We start from the raw sequence: 16,574 nt of genomic DNA on the forward strand, positions 1-16,574 counted from the left end.
TTACACACAGTGGCTACACGACTGTACCACTCAACGTATTCAGCTATCTTCAGCACTGTTTTGAATAGCTGTAGCCTGTGCTGATCACTGCAGAAGTGGAAGTGTCTCCTGACAAAAAAGACCAAAAAAAAATATGCCATTGTTGCACACTTAATTAATTATTTTTTTATTTTAATTACCTCTTCAGGTTTTATTACTGAAGTATTGGTATCAGACCTTTGTTTTGTGTCATGTATTTATGCTGCATTATGATGATAGAACTTTACAGTTGTGATAATAATGTTAACTTTATTAAAATTGGGAATAAAATCTATATACCTTCAGAAGGAGTATCTTTTAAATTATACTGTTAATAACAAAACGTTGGTCTTTAGTTATCTTTGTGCCACAAATAGAAGCATGTTATATGTTTTGGGGGTTTTTTTAATACTTGTAATACTGCAGTTGATTTCAAACTCACAATTTTTGCCATTTTCAGGTTCGGTAACATTAAGGTAGTCCAGATATCTGTGTTAAAGCTAAACTTGGGATAACAGATACCTTACGAGAAGATGAACTTGCAACGCATCTAATCAAAGTCAGAAAGACATTTTCAGTAATTTAATATAACTATAGGAAGATTTTGTCTTTATTCCAAAGGAATAAAATTAAATAACACTAGATAGGGATTTTTAACAGGCATGTTTTGGAACTTTATCCTACTGCTGAATTTTTCACATTGAGTTTTGTAGAGTTTGTTACTGTTTTGTAACATTGGGATACTTAGTAAGCGAACCCCAGAGATTTGCTGGTTGTGCTACAATTGCAGCACAGGGTTGTCCACAGCTCTTTGAAAAATACGTAATGCATCGGCTAGAGGATGTAAGCCAAGAACATAAAGTGCTTCAGCCTTAAGTTGATCCAGAAACTCGAACTGGGGACATCTTTAGGGAAAGATGCACGTTTAGGAAGTTACACATCTTAATTGAAGAGTGTGCCAGAATAGCCTATCCAGGTGGTTCCTTAGTTTGTTTTAAGCTAGGCTTTACTTGGTGAGATGGCAATCTCCTCTGATAAATATCTATATATATTATTTTCTTTCAAATATTATGAAATACACCTTGTAGTTTTTCTAGCAAAGTCTTTCAAATATGGATATCTGCTTTAAGTTGGAGACCTGAACATTTACCAATCAAGTATCTCACCAGGATTTCCTGGACAGAAGTACACAGGCCAATGTTGGGACTTCTGGACAAATACAGACAAATCCTCTTAAGTTTCCTCAGGTCAAAACACAAATCTTTCTGGGACAACCTGCATATATTGTCATGCTATTTAAATGCAGAAAATGTTTTCTGCCAGCGCTGAGACACCTTAAGGGGTACATTGAAAATCAAGGTAGAAGGGTATCCTGACCAATTTCTTTCCCAAGGGACTCACTAGCTTATGTGTGTAGCAGTGCTGGACTGGCTGCATGCATTGGTAGGGTGCTGTGCCTGTGTGATAAATAAGCCTTGCACTTGTCTACATGTGGTACTGCCGTCACCTCCTCCTCACTCTGTGCTCTTCAGTCTGCCCAGGAACTACCACTGCCTAGGTACCTCCTTCCATCTTCGTAGTTCTCTCATGTCATCTAGATCCAGGAACACACTGTCTTTTTATGCGTATCACCAGCACTTGTTTCTATTCTGCTGCTACAGGACTATTCTTGCTGCATTTTCCTTACCTCCTGCCTCTTGCTTTCTGAAGAGTATTTGTAGTTCTGCAGTGTATTTCCATTTCAGCAGCTGGGGGCTGCTGATCTAAGAGCTGCATTTGTTGCATATTGTTTTCTAGCAGTAAAACAAGAATGTTTAGCTTGGTCCTTGCATACTTTTCTCGTACTGTAGTTGGAATACAAAAATATTTTTATGCTGAAAAGCAAGTATTTGACGAGACCATGTTCCCTGCTGAGTTCAGTTTTTCCTCTATTTTTGCTGTTGTTTAAAGCTTCTGTATCCACTTAGTCCAGCACAGTTTCTGCGTTGAGCTTGCCTCTAGACACAAAATATCTCTTTAATTTCCCTACCCTTTTTTGAAGTCGTTATTGGATTAGTGGTCTGCCAGAGCAACTGATTGTTCCATCTTGATTTTTCAGTAGAAATAGTTAACCACTTAGTGCTGTCTCTCCCTGTAATGTCCTGTATTAGTTATAATTTAACAAGTGCAGTTTGTTGTAGTGACCCTTCCTTCATCGTAACAGCATTGCTCTAATAGTTCTTTGACACAGGTCTCTCTATGTTCTTTCTCTGTCAGCTTAACTGCCATGTTTGTAACCACTACTTCGGGTTAGCCCACTTTAATCCACTTAGGATCTTCCTGCTTTCATCCTAGTACTACTTTTACAACTGTCTCTAATACCATACTCAAGTCCTTTCTTGGGGAATCTTTACTACTTGGTTCATTTTCCTATGTTACAGTATTAATTTTCTCAAATTATGTCATTCTAGTAGTTTGCAGTTTTTAATTTTTCTGCTGCTGTTCATTATTTCACTGCCCTTTATGGGTTTTCCTTCTATGCCCTTTATTTTCTAATAGTGTGAACTCTAGCCTTTAGCTTGTATACCTGCAGTTTTAGTTTGTTTCAGTTGCTGTAATCTATTCTGCGTCTGTAGCCAACTCCCTCAATTATCATTTAAGTCAACTAGACCGTATTTTTCTTAAATTAAGAAGTGCTTTATTATTTATTTATCATCAGCACTATACAGACATATTCTGAACTGAGAACACTGAAGTATAGAAAATGTATATATGTATGTGGCATAGTATTAACATAGTATGTTTTTCTTTGTTAGGGACTAGCTTTGATTGTAAAACAAGTTGGTTTTTTTCTTTTATTTTCTCTTGTTGGAAGTGGGTTTGCATTCACAGCCCTGAACTAATTTTCATTTTTTTTTAATACAGAACCAAATCCTCTCTCCCAGTCCTAAGGTTTAAGTAGCATTTTCTGTGCAAAATAGTCTCATAGACTACAGCTAGGTTATTTTTTCTAGCCTATAGCTCACTGAGAAAAAACTGCTAATATTTTCTTGTATTATGGCCTTATACCATTTGATTACTGTGCTTTTAATTAAAGCTCAGACTATATTTAGTAATCGTTTTAGTCTCTCTCTTTAAGTACTGTATTTTAGTTTGTGTATTACCAAGCAACATCAAAGGCATGGCTGTAAGTAATATGAAGGAGTGAGTTTGTGTTTTCTAAAAATGGAATATTTAATGCTTTAAATATTTAATGCTTTAAAAGTCTTAAGGAACAGTGTCACAAAAACTAGTAATTTACATGTTAGGTTGAAAAGGATAGGTATATTGTAAATTAGGAAACAAGTGAAAAATCTAAAATTTCATATGGCTTACTATTAAGCAAACCAGCTTTTAGAAAATCTTTGCATCTTGGAACACCTTGAAATTTTATTAGTTTATGCCTAGGATATTTAAAATTTTTTGTCCAACAACTTTTTATTAAAAAATTCTAGTTTCCATATTGTGCTTTATTGCCCCAAATAAATATTTCTTTTTTTACTCATACTCCTGGTAGGAATTCTGAGTATTTGAAGGATATTCTCTTTGGGAGAGTTGGCTGTAAAAATGTCGTTTGGGCAGCTTGATTTGAATAGTACTTTATTTGGTTTTCTACTGAGCTCAGAGGGTTCCTGTATTCCTTCTGTGTCCTTTATTAATCACTTTAGGAAGGTGGTGAGGCAGAATGAGTTTCTAAGTATAGGTGTGAAATACGAGTTTTATCAATGAATTGTAGATAACAGCCATCCAGCATTCATTTTAATAGTGTCCTACAGCAAAGGGTTGTCTGTGGCTACTCAAATGAGATTTGCTGTCTGGTTTAGAGTGAGGCTGTAGTGTGAATCAGCATAGAAGTGTGTATTTGTAATGAAAAATGTCCAGCTTAAAGTAATTTTTTTATCACCAGTACTGAACAAAATCTCAACGCTTTTTGATTTTTTTTTTTCTTTTTTCCCCTCTAGGTAATCAATAATGCTTGTGCTACTCAAGCCATAGTAAGTGTGCTATTAAATTGTGCTCATCAAGATATCCATCTAGGAGAGACTTTGTCAGAATTTAAAGAATTTTCACAAAGTTTTGATGCTGCGGTGAGTGCCTATGATTTCCTACACTTAAAGTATTACAGCGTTATATCTACGTTGGCTTACAACTTAATTTTGTAACTTAATTTCAGATGAAAGGTTTGGCACTAAGCAACTCGGAAGTGATTCGACAAGTTCACAACAGCTTTGCCAGGTAACACATGTTTTAAACCTAGGCAAAATTTGAGTGAATTGGTTTTCATCTCAGATTTTTAAAAATTTTCTTTGCAGACAACAGATGTTTGAATTTGATGCAAAGTCTTCGGCAAAAGAAGAAGATGCATTTCACTTTGTAAGCTATGTTCCTGTTAATGGACGGCTATATGAACTAGATGGCTTAAGGGAAGGACCAATTGACTTGGGTAATATTTGATATTTCTTCTGAACATCCTTCATTTTAATAATAGCTAATTGCAACAAATTGGTTGTATGTTATAGGATCAAGCCAAGTTATTTATTGAATTAAAGCATATATTTAAAGTTTTTTTTAACGTGCTCTTCAGACTCATACTTCTTTTCAGTCATTTATATTGCTTTATTTTTGTTGGTCTGAAAATGCAGTTTTCTTCCTGCTTCTTCCACTTTTATGATTATCTCTCCTTTCATTCAGTAATCAAATGAACAATCAAATGCAATCCTGTAGGCTTCCAATACCTTGTTAGTTTTGTTGCAAGGGAGAAGTTTATATAACCTGCTTCTTTTGGATGTTCGCTCTCCTTACTTGGGGAAATAAATTGTCATTCTGAGCTGTCTCTAACAAAACCTGGTAAAACTATGTAATCTTTCTGGCTTTCCTTATCAATAGTGTGCAATTACTTTTGCTAATATTTTTCCCCATGTATTCCTTTTTGTGGTATTGTCACCCAAGGCAATTCCCATGTTGTTTTCAAAGGTTTTGGGTTTTTTTTCCCCAGGTTGAGTATAAATTATCCATTTATTTTATCATTTGTTTCTTCGGTGGAAGCATGTATACAGCTGACTCCATGCATTTTTTTTATACATTATGTGGCCAGTGTTTACATGCTGCCCTCTTTCTTCTTAGATACTTTCCCAATGTTTAAAAAAAAAAAACCAACTACTTTTAGCAGTTTTATTCTCTGTAAGACTTGTTCCTGTTTTGTGTCTTGTAATCTTTCTTACCTTGCCGCATGTGTGCCATCTTATATCTTGAAAAGCTCTACAGTGCCTATCATGTGTCTACACTTTCTTTTGAGTCTGACAAAATCTCTGTGTTCCACACTGCATTTCCAGAGGGTTTTTGCAGTTTTCTTGGCAGTTATTTTTAGGCTGAGTAATGGCTTGCTGCTAAATCTGATCTTTAGTCTGGGTAGAGAGACTATACAGCTTGCAGACCTACTGGTAACATAGCATCTGTGGTCACAAGATCATGAGTTTCTTCTTTTCCTTTGAGGTGTTGAGGTTGTTAAAGGCACTATCAACTAATCACATTTGCTTATTCTCTTACTTGCCTTAAGTCACCTGTCGTACATCCTTTTATGTTTTTTTTCTGTCTGACTTTAACATTGTGTTGCACCCACATAGTGTTAACTCTTCTTTTTGTCCAAATGAAACAGCTGTAACTATCCATACTTTTTTCTTTTGCTGTCTACTTTTATGTTTTCATCCCAACTGATTTTTTTGTTTCATAAAAATCTTGTATAACCTACTTTCCCCCTGTCCCCATTGTCTCTTAACAACAAAATAAATATTAGATACTTACGCCCCTGAAATTTAGGTTTGCTCCATTGCTTCAGCCGGTACATTATCTAAATATTGATATTAAAAAATGTTTCTTCTTCCTTCTAAAAAAAACCCACCTAAATAATTTGAGACTGCATTTGCCAAGGAAAACCTTGTTACATACTCGGAACTATCTGCATAAACCTGAATTACATAAGTCTTGAAATTGCAATTATTTTTTTCAAAGAAGATTAATCTTTTTTTTTCTTTGTATTTTTTCTAGGTGCATGCAATCAAGATGACTGGATAAGTGCTGTACGGCCTGTCATAGAGAAACGTATACAAAAGTAAATGGTCATGATGCTTTTAAAATATAACAGCTTATATATGTTTAAAAATTCCTTATTGTTAATTTCCTTCAATTAAAGGCTTTCAACTGAATTTCTAAGGAATGACGCATATGCATCATTTTATGTGCATATCACTGTGTGACTTCAGAACCTATTGCCCAGCGTGAGCCAAATGTGATGATAGATAAGTCTCAAATACGCTGTGTTCCTGTATGATTAATCAAAGTAGGTATCTGTGTAGTGAAGAGAGATCCTACTAGTACTCTGAAAAAGGAAGAGCAAGATTATTAACTCTGTTAGACAGCTCTGGGTCTTTGCAAGTGAAAACTGAGTGCCAGTGCCATGGAAAAAGTTTGTGTGTGAGCTTATAATTAAAAATACTAGGTAATAAATACATTCATACAGCTGGTATTTACAGAGGTTTTTCTTAGGTATGTGATTTGCTTTAGAAATCTAAGCTTGAAAAATGTACTGTGGAAATTTTCCTACTTAGCTCTGACCCCAGACTGCAGCCCCAAGTATGTTAGAAATAAAGTTGATTTTATGCCATTTTAAGAAAATAACTTTCAAAGTATTTTACGTGAAGACTCTTTTGACAAGTAAAACATTGCTACCAAATCGCATTTGAAGGATTTAAACTCAAAGGCCTGCTAGTCTAATTGTTGAATGTACTTTTCACTGTGTGAAGAAGTCTCCCAACATTTTCTAACAAGTAACAGTAATTAGAAAGTAAAAAACATTGTGTGCAGCAGTCTTGTGCAAGTTTTGTTGTCAGCTATATCATGTTTTGTTTTCTTTTTTTTGGCAGTTCTAATATTTATTTTTTGTGGCCACAGACAGGAATAGTAGTATCTTGGGAGAGGAAGTTATTAGGAGTTACGTACTGGATAGTGTTCGTCTGAGATCTCATTTTATTTCCTAACAAGATTGGATCTGTAGCACAACTTAATTTAATAAATTGATTTAGATTTTATTTTTTCCCCACAAAATACATTCCCTTATAATGAAATAGTGAAGGGGGTTTTTGAGTTGTCATGTTAATGATGAATTTTGAAAAAAAATTTTGTTTTGTTGTTGTTCCTCATTTAGGTACAGCGAAGGTGAGATAAGGTTTAACTTGATGGCTATTGTGTCTGACAGAAAGATGATATATGAGCAGAGGATTGCAGAATTACAGCAGCAGCTTGCAGAGGTAGGCCTTGGTATTTAAGTTACTGGAGTAGTTCTCTGATAATGGTTTTGTGTCATGGTTATTGACCTCCTCCTTTCCATGCTCCAAATGGAGTATCACTTAAAGCAGAGAGGGATTACTACATACTTGTCTAGTGCTGTGTGGGTACGCTGATGCAGCTCTGGTTAGTTCCAAGTAAGCTAACTGTGGCTTTCTGTCTTGACTAATTTGCTGTGGTAGTGGAACTATGCTTTTGCTAGTACCTGAGCTGATTTTCTTATATCTAACTGTGGAAATTCCTTGAATGTTCCTATAACTGTAGGCAAAACTGAATCTTTCTGTGACAGAAATACTCTTTAAGACAAGACTTATTTTAATTAAAAAAATAATAAATTTAAAAATACAGGAATGCGTTACATTTCACTTTTTGTTTTGTGGAAGGAGGAGCCTATGGATACAGATCAAAGTAGTAATATGTTAAGTTCTATACAATCAGAAGTTGCAAAATACCAGATGTTAATTGAAGAAGAGAACCAAAAATTAAAAAGATATAAGGTACGTAGCCTTTGCTTTTCTGATTAAACTATTGGAAAAGTTGTAAGAAAAAGACAGCTTCTGTGTATGTGGGAGACTGTTACAATTACTCTGGAGGAATTGGGTGGGTACTAGAAAGGCAATGTTATGTAAATTCATGTTGCATTCCTGAATTTACAAGTTATTACCAGTTGCTTCCTTTTAGCATAAGGCTTACCAAGTCGGTTGGTAATGGTCTTGGTAGCTCCCTTTGTTTTGCCACTTCTTCATCTTTTTCGCTTTAAAATATTTTTTTAAGCACAGTGGATTCTAGAACTCTTACAAAGAAACTGCTTTGTGTGTCTGAGATCGCTGATTAGCCTTTTCTTGCTAGAGTTGCTAATTACAACCACTATATGTAACAGTGGCCTCTTATGAAGTAGGATATTTTTTTTGCTTTTACTGGAAGGGAAGGACTTTGACATGTTAGTTTTAACTTTTTTTTTCTTTTCCCTACACAGCATTCATATAAGCTCTTCCAGCTCTTACTGTCAGTAATGAAGAATGTTAATGCATCCGTTGATAATGAAGACTAATCAGGAGATTCTGTGAATTTCCTTATCAACTGATGCATTAACGTTCCTTGCGCTGTCTTTACACATACATCTCTGAATCTGACATAGAGGTGCTTGCATAGCTTTCAGTGAAGAAGCTTTCCTAGGGTAATTGAGTTCTTTTGTTACAGTTTACCTGCTGTTTTTTCCTCTATGGGAAGCAGTGAAGATACAGTTGATATGATCTGCTTTTTCCTGAAGTACTTTGTGTGCATTGAAAGCATGTCATTCTTTGAAATGACATGTTGTGTTAATGAAAATGCGATGTGGGAAAGTTCCTCTGAGATCATCACTTGCAACTTTTTTGATAATTCCCTAATACTTCTAAAGGAATGTTTTGAGGGGGAAGAAAGCTGGGTAGTGATTTTTTTTATTTTTTTTTTTAATCCCTTAACCTATTGAGGGTGGGGGTGGAAAGTGTCTACATTTTAAAAAAAGTTTTAAAATAAGTTGTATATATCAAAGGATATAGAAAAGAAAGAAATGTTTTCACTAGATTTTTTTTCTGTTTTCACTAAATATGCAATAAATGTTTTCATGAGTTTCTACAAGGTACAGACTACGACTTCAGTAATCTGATGATAATTTCAAATATATTTCTACAGTATATCTGTTAGGTTGTAAAGTGTTGTTGTTATCTGTCCCTAAACCAGTGTTAGTATGTTCTTTTCCACAGCATCAGGATGCAATTCAAGAAACCATAAAAAAACCCCAAACATTAACTACCAAACTCAAAAAAACCCAAAGTATGTGCTTTATTGAGCATGAGAGTAAGCAAACAAATGAAACTGAGGGGCAAAAAACCTTAAAGTTCCTAACTGTATGGGGAAATATTTTGGAAACTACATAAAGTCCACCTTTTTATGTTAAGGTAACTACTTGGACGTCACTCCTCAGTTGAAAAACCAAACAATCTTCTACCTTTCTGAAAGATTGAACTGCTGTAGGAGCTGCAAAGCGTTTAGTATAACAAAAATAATTATGCTTTTGCATTGCAGAAATGTTTAAGTTTTCAGCCTAGGCTGAGGCCACAACTGCACAAGGGACTGTACAAATACATAGTTTGAACTGCAATATAAATTGAGAGGGTAAAAAAGCGAATAATTTGGATAACAGTACTTGTCAGTGTTATGGCGGTAGCTAAACCATATAACCTACTTAATCATTGAGGGTTTTTTGGCCAGTATGACAAAAGACTGTAAGGAGAATTTTAAGCAGTAAATTCATCTGGCATATACTTTTGCACTGTGTGCTTAGAATTTTATTGCTTTGACTTTATTTTTAGCTGGCTGAAACCGAAAAAAGAATTCCTGCTCTTGGGAAGGGGAGGTGGTGGGGGGGGGAGGCAGGTCAAATGACAATAATGGGGATGGGGAAAATCCCTGTTTAGGCATGTAATAATTCTGTTGATGCTTTTAATTAATTTTAGATCGAAAATATTAGAAGAAAACATAACTACCTGCCTTTCATCATGGAATTATTAAAGACTTTAGCAGAGCACCAACAGTTAATACCATTAGTAGAAAAAGTGAGTATTTCCCAACTAACTTTTAAGAAGCAGTATATTACTATAATTCTACATAGAAAAAATGCGGACAAATATATTGGAAACATGTATGGCATAGGTTTGTTTATATGAACCACCATGTTCAGGGATATTGCTAGTTTACCTGATAGTCCCTTGCAGTTCTCAAGAGACATAACTCAAATGGACGTTGGGGGACCAACCAACTTTGCACTATTATGCAAAAGCAAATGGTAGCTCCCCTTTGATAACCTAAACAAATTTTTCTAACGGTGATATAGGAGGATGCAATTCATTATCAGCTAAACTATCACATTACAGGGCGTAAGATGCTACGAGACACACATGAATTGGGCTTTTCTGCAGAGGAAATTAAAAGTCCTAGTAAAATAGTGATGTGTAGCTCCAGTTAGTATGTAGTAGAGTTCCCCATACTATCTAGATATCCCTTTTTGAACTGAAGATTATTTAATTGTATACATACACAGACATGTATGTACAAGATCAATCTGTTTTGCCAACATGGACTTCAGTGCTGAGGTTTGTTGATCTACCCAGCTGTCAGCACTAGATGGCAAACTTTGCACAGAGGTGCTGGTAATTTAGACAGCTTGGAATGTGTTCTCTTTGTTTTCTCTGTTCTTACACTGATTTACTGGCTCATTGTTTTCCCCTTTCTGAGGGGTCTAGCTACTAATATTCATTTACTATTAGGGTTTGTATTAAGGCTTTTTTATTAAAGCAAGGCTATTAAATTGTATGGTTAGTCAGGTACTTCAACTGTAATAAGATCAGTGCTGGCTTGCATATCTATTCATGTGCCATAGACAGTATCCCTGATTTTGACCTCACACTGAAAAAGGATCTCTCTTATTATGATGAAAAAGGAGCTAAATGTTATTTAATGAGTAATGAATTTACTTAGAGTATGCTTGTGGGCCAGTAGTTTGAAAGACAGTAACTTTTGAATTCAGTTTTAATATTTTCCTTCTTTGGGTAACTTGTGGAGTTTTAATCCAGTTTCACATTAATAGGTGTTATTTATAACACCACCAAGCTTCTCATACGAGTAAATTTCCAGTAGACCTGAGTAGCTGGTGATAACAGATCTTAATTCTAAATCACAGCATTAGATCCAGTTCTGTTCAATGGCAAGGGGTAACAAGCAACAGTCTCGTTCAGAATGAACAAAAGTTTTGACAGAAAGATGGCGAGCATTGCATCTGAATTGTCCCCTCTTCTCGCCTAATATTTTTTCACTAAATTCATGAGGAAGAAAATGCTAGTTCCCTGTCAATTTGAATGTCCAATCAATTGGTACAAGTTATATGAGAATCTGTTCGCGAATGTCATGGTAGAAACTCTCGTGGGCTTTTTCCTCACTGTTCTTTTGAAAGATCTAAAAACCTAAGATGTTGATTGCTTCAGAGTTTAAGTTGTGATAATCAATATGTCTGAATGCAGTGTTTTCTTGTGACATAAAATTTTTTTATTAGGATGAGTTATTTCTGTTAAATGAAATTAATAAGGAGGCATGAAAACTGAAGGTTAAATTATGTTTCAAAAATTGTGCTGCTTTTTCACCTCTCCTTTCCCTGTATGGTAGTTACCTAATCTTAGAGTTTCTTTCGTATTATGTATTTAAACCTATCTGTATTCTTAAAAGGCCTTGTAAATGAACCTAGTAAAATAGTAGTAGGATACTTCTAAAGGGTCTAAATTTACACTTAAAATGTCTCTTTCTACAGCATGTTCTGTTGAATGTTCAAAAATGTAATGAGTAGTAATTCAAAGCTCCAAAAGGAAGGTCTTTGTCTTAACATCATCTCCCTTTATTGTCTAGGCAAAAGAAAAACAGAATGCCAAGAAAGTTCAGGAGGCCAAGTGAAGATGACTTTGCAAAATACATACAGTTGTGCTTCTGAAACTATTTACATGACAACAAATAAAACTTTTCATAAACTTTAAATTTTGTCCAACGCACGTTTGACAATTGTAACAGTTTGTCTTGTACTGTATGCACAGTCTGATTTTCTTCCCTCCCCTGCATCTTGTGCATGTAGTACTGCTAAGTAATGTTTGGGTTCTCTTGGTCAAATTCAGTATTTAACAGTATATCTGATTTCTGAAACCTTGAGAAGTGGACCTGAAAATGTACCTGTTTTGTCCCACTTGAATATATGATGATACAAATACCAGTTTCAAGTATAAGCATGAGCCTTCTTTGCTCATCCCTACTAACAATTATAATACTCTCCAATTGTTCAGTGACATACCCTGTGTCTTTGCTTTTATGAAGCATGTGTCTAATTTTTTTACAAAATTGAAAAGTATGGATTTAGCTGTAGAAACATTTGCAAAGACCAATGTATAATCTCAAGAGATCTGCATTGCTTTAGTAGAAAAAGATAATAAATATTCCCATTTTTATTTTGGCAAACTTTCTTCTGTGGTATTTTATTATTGGATAAGATGATTATGATATGCATTGGAGGTCATTAGCCTTAACGACTTTTGAGTATATGCATTCTAAACTTGGGTTAAAAAGAAGGCACACTTGTTCTGGGGAGCTAATATTCTTGGATATAATGTAGTACTGTTCTAGAGTATGTTAAATTTAAGTCTTTAAACCAATGTTTTTTTAATTGACCTTGGGAGGTAATTTAATCTAAGAAAAAACATGTATGAAGATTCTTATTGATAACAATTTTGTAATGGAAGATGCTTGAACTGTCTTCCATGGACCAAAGGGAATGTCTGGGGAATGGTGCTCACGTGGTGTCTTGCGTACTTAGTGCTGCTCGTGTGTGAAATACGAATAGACAAATTGTTTTATTAAGGATAGTAACAGGCCATCATAACAACACATAGTATTCAAATTACCAAAACACTGTAGTGTATAGTGTATATAAATTAGCTTTCTAAATTTCCCATTTCTTCTTAGGAGACTGAGACAAGCAATAGAAAGAAAAATGAACAAAAGAAACTTTGTTTGCTTGGAACATGTTTAAAACCAGTAAAATATGTTTGTTTTGCTTACTTTGCCTATAGGCATAGCTCACTGAACTGTGAGGTCCTTTGGTCTGGTAGGCTTGTATGATGAGAATATACAATATTTAGAAAAATTTTTGAAACCCTGATATGAAACAGATTCTGCTATCTGTTGGTGCTTCATATATATAGCATATATATTGACAGGATAAAATTTTGGCCCAAGAAGTAAAACATGTACTGTGCTGTCCTATTGCTGAAAGGATTCGCGTGTCATGGCTATGGCTGGAAGGGTAAGATCTGTTTCGGAAAAGAACATGAGATCGATGTCCACGTTTTGTACAAAATTGATCAGGTTGATGAGAACATTGTGTCTGAGGGTTCCCTACTTCAGTAACTCATTGCAGCAGTATTGTTTAGGGGAAGGGAAAGACACTTCCTCTGTAAGACATTTCTGATCTGAAAATCATACTGTAAACTCCATTTCAACCTGTTGCAAAGGTTTGTCTTGTCTTTGCCTAGCCTGATGATTCCTGCTGCACCCTGACATTCTTGGAGAATTTTGATAATTTGTACAATAAAATTTTGCTATTCCATAATAGACGTCAACTTAAATTTTGCTGACGTCATTCCATTCTCCTTTTATTTGCATGCTTGGGCATCTAAGCAAATTGTTTTTGCAATTGTCAGTGAATTTTAATAGTAATTTTTTTAGAAATTAGAGTGACTTACATTGCAAGCAAGCTTTCTGGATTTGTGGAATGAAAAAAGAATTGACGTGAAGTTTAAAGTTTAACAAAATTTGTCAGTCCAATGTGCGAGTGAAAAATGTTGGGTATTTTTTAAAGAGTATTTAATGCAGAAGTAGAACAACTCAGAACTAGTGTACTTTGTTATATTCTAGAATATCTTTTTTCCCTGATCAAAACCTGTATGCTAATTTTTGACCATTTTCACCAAGTCTGTAAAACCATTTTTCGTAATCTGTATCTTTGTTTTTAAAGGCAATTATTTGTATGTTGCCTAGTTCTAGGGCAACATCACATGAAGGTAAAACTGTAAATAATGTTGATGAATTATGAAATCAAAGGTGCCGAAAAAATAAAAATAGAGATTTCGGCCTTAATCCATCTTAATTTTGCTGTTTATAGAATGGTGAAAGATTTGTGTTCTGATTTAATTCAAGGGCTGCTGCTTTCTGCTAATATAAACATATGGTGTGGCATAGCTGTTGGAGCTGAAATTTGGGTATAATGAGAATAAAAAGTAAGTTCAATTTCTATGAAGAATTCTACTGTACAGCTTTTTTTCACATTGCCCAAAAGAGGTTAGTGTCTCCCCCGTCTGCTAAAGGTTTGTTAAGAAAATGCCAACATAAAACTTCTGTGTCATCTCACAGTTTTGTTCTTTGGCTGTGAATTTTAACATAGTACATAAATTTAAGAATCCTGCTGCAGCCTGATTTCTTCCTTTACAGGGTAACGTTTTATATTTTGTACATAAATTATTTTAAAATACAAATTTGGTACACAGATACAAATTTTAAATACAAGTTTGCATGTTCAACAGTGTTACGATTTACCAGTGAATAGCTGCCAAGAGACACATGAAGTAGTCTGGTTTTTGGCTAAGAAGGTGGGAAGAAAGGAGCAAAACATACCACTAGACTGCTTTGGAGAAAAGTGTTTTGTTTGTTGTTGGTGGTGGGTTGTTGTTTTTTTTTTCCCCTCAGTGTATTACTGCAAATAAAATTCATTCTGGTCACAGGAAAGTCAGATAGAGTGAACTTGCACCAGAAGAGTGTTTTACCCCTGAGCAGAGCAAAGTCTTAGAGGAAGGACTGGATCCAGATGGTTGTGGTACTGGTGATATAGTCTTTTGTCCTGTGCGACAGATTTTGAAAAATAAAAACTGGCGGGCATATACAAGGCCAGTGTTTTTGTATCTTTAGAATAAGTGTTTATACTTGTTTACATCTGGTCATGAAAATGACCTGTTATGGACAGTTGTTCCATTTGAATTGCAACACCTAAAATGTCTTGAGAAATAATTTTGTACTGGCTGTTTCATTTAGTAATGCAAATAAGTTTCTCTGCGTTTTCTTTAAGGTTCATGACAAAGCTTTTAATAAATGGATATTGTGGGGAAAATGGTCGTTCTATCTGTACATATGCATAGCAGCTTCGTAAATGTCAGTTCAAATATCAAATCTATTCTTATGATGCTGTAGAGGTAGAAAGTGGAGGATATGAAGTCTGTGGGTACTTTTGTACAATTTATCTGAATGTAATCAATAAACAGGGTCATTCCAGAAAACGAATGCTTAATGACTTTCATCTCTTGGAGATGAAAGGGAAACACGACTTGTCAACTGTTATGGTAGAGAAATTTTTATTCATCTATAGAAAGACACAGGAAAATTATTATGACACACAAATACAGAGAGAACGGGGGGGGGGGGGGAAACCCCACCAAAAAAAAAAACCCCAAACCAAAAGCAAAACCAACCAAACAAAAAAACCCCACAAAACAAACAAAAAAAACAATTGGAGATGAAAAATTTATTATATTATATTCAATTGTACAAACTTCTCCTTTTGAATGTCTATTCTGGAATGTTTTCTGAAATTGACTTGGAAAATTTCAACAAATCTTAAATGATATTTGAGATTACTCGGTTTCATTGGCAAAAATTCTTATCTGTAAGCAACATTTTAAGATAATGTTCATAAATCCTCTCTGCTTCGTCAAAACTGGTCCTGTAGGAAGCTATCCATCTTTTTTTTCCCTCCCACAACTTCTGCCACGCGTGTGTAACCTTACTGCCTTGTAGGGCAGTGTTGAAGGTCATCAATTAGTTTAACAACAGGTTTATCCTTGAGTTTCCAGGACTGAAGTGCTAGGAGTCCTTATATTTGCAAGACTTGGTTCTAGTGACTAAGTTAAATCTGCAATATTGGTATATTCTTTAAGAGTGAATGGGCAACAGATAAAATAAGTTTTTATTTTGTTGCAATAATGGTGTATATTCCAAAGATCTGACCTTTGGGCAGGGAGGTCATGAAAGCTACATAAATGGAGACTAAGAGTAGAAAAGTACTAAGGAAAGGGTGACTAGATAATGTGTATTTATTTCAACCATATGGGACTAAGCTAAGTAATTATTTTTTATCCATAAGATTTGTAAAGGTATTTTTTTCTTAGTATCTTCTGTGGCTTTGGCAGTCTTGTCATAGCGCTACATAAAAGGAGTGATTATCAGCAAGTGAAGGAGCCATTTGAAATGTTCTCATCTTGTAATGGATTTTGTACAGCTGACTGTGATAGTGAATTTAAGTCTGTTTTACCTGCAGCCAGTAATGAAATCTTTAAGCATAGTTGCATTTGTCGTTGTTAACAAAAGTTACAAGAGTGTGTTACCTTGCGTTTGCTACAGGCTAAGGAAAATATACATGAAAAATTGTGTTAGCTCACAGTGTTCATAATAGGCTACGAAACTGAGGTTTCAGATCACTTACCTTGGTTTGTGTAGTGCATCCAGATAAACTGCAGACCTGTGTTTGTAGATGACTGGCTGAGGAGAAGCAGCTCTCAACAGCACTGGTTGTGAAC

At 35.0% G+C, this 16,574-nt stretch overlaps 1 protein-coding gene across 3 annotated transcripts in view; it reads left to right on the forward strand.

Moving 5' to 3' along the window:
• UCHL5 (ubiquitin C-terminal hydrolase L5) overlaps positions 1 to 12,411 on the forward strand; it is a 19,573-nt gene extending 7,162 nt beyond the window's left edge. For 2 of the 3 annotated variants that reach the window (XM_080406979.1, XM_080406981.1), the window contains 8 exons: positions 3,999 to 4,124; positions 4,211 to 4,272; positions 4,350 to 4,480; positions 6,082 to 6,145; positions 7,238 to 7,340; positions 7,761 to 7,874; positions 9,876 to 9,974; positions 11,815 to 12,411. In XM_080406979.1, the coding sequence (XP_080263105.1) occupies positions 3,999 to 4,124; positions 4,211 to 4,272; positions 4,350 to 4,480; positions 6,082 to 6,145; positions 7,238 to 7,340; positions 7,761 to 7,874; positions 9,876 to 9,974; positions 11,815 to 11,859 (744 nt within the window). In that variant the 3' untranslated portion in view covers positions 11,860 to 12,411. The remainder of the gene's footprint in view (positions 1 to 3,998; positions 4,125 to 4,210; positions 4,273 to 4,349; positions 4,481 to 6,081; positions 6,146 to 7,237; positions 7,341 to 7,760; positions 7,875 to 9,875; positions 9,975 to 11,814) is intronic. The other variant, XM_080406980.1, reaches the window with a different exon arrangement.
• Positions 12,412 to 16,574: the final 4,163 nt, after the last annotated feature.

This window comes from Falco punctatus, assembly GCF_963210335.1.
Source record: "Falco punctatus genome assembly, chromosome: 11".
Taxonomy (NCBI): domain Eukaryota; kingdom Metazoa; phylum Chordata; class Aves; order Falconiformes; family Falconidae; genus Falco; species Falco punctatus.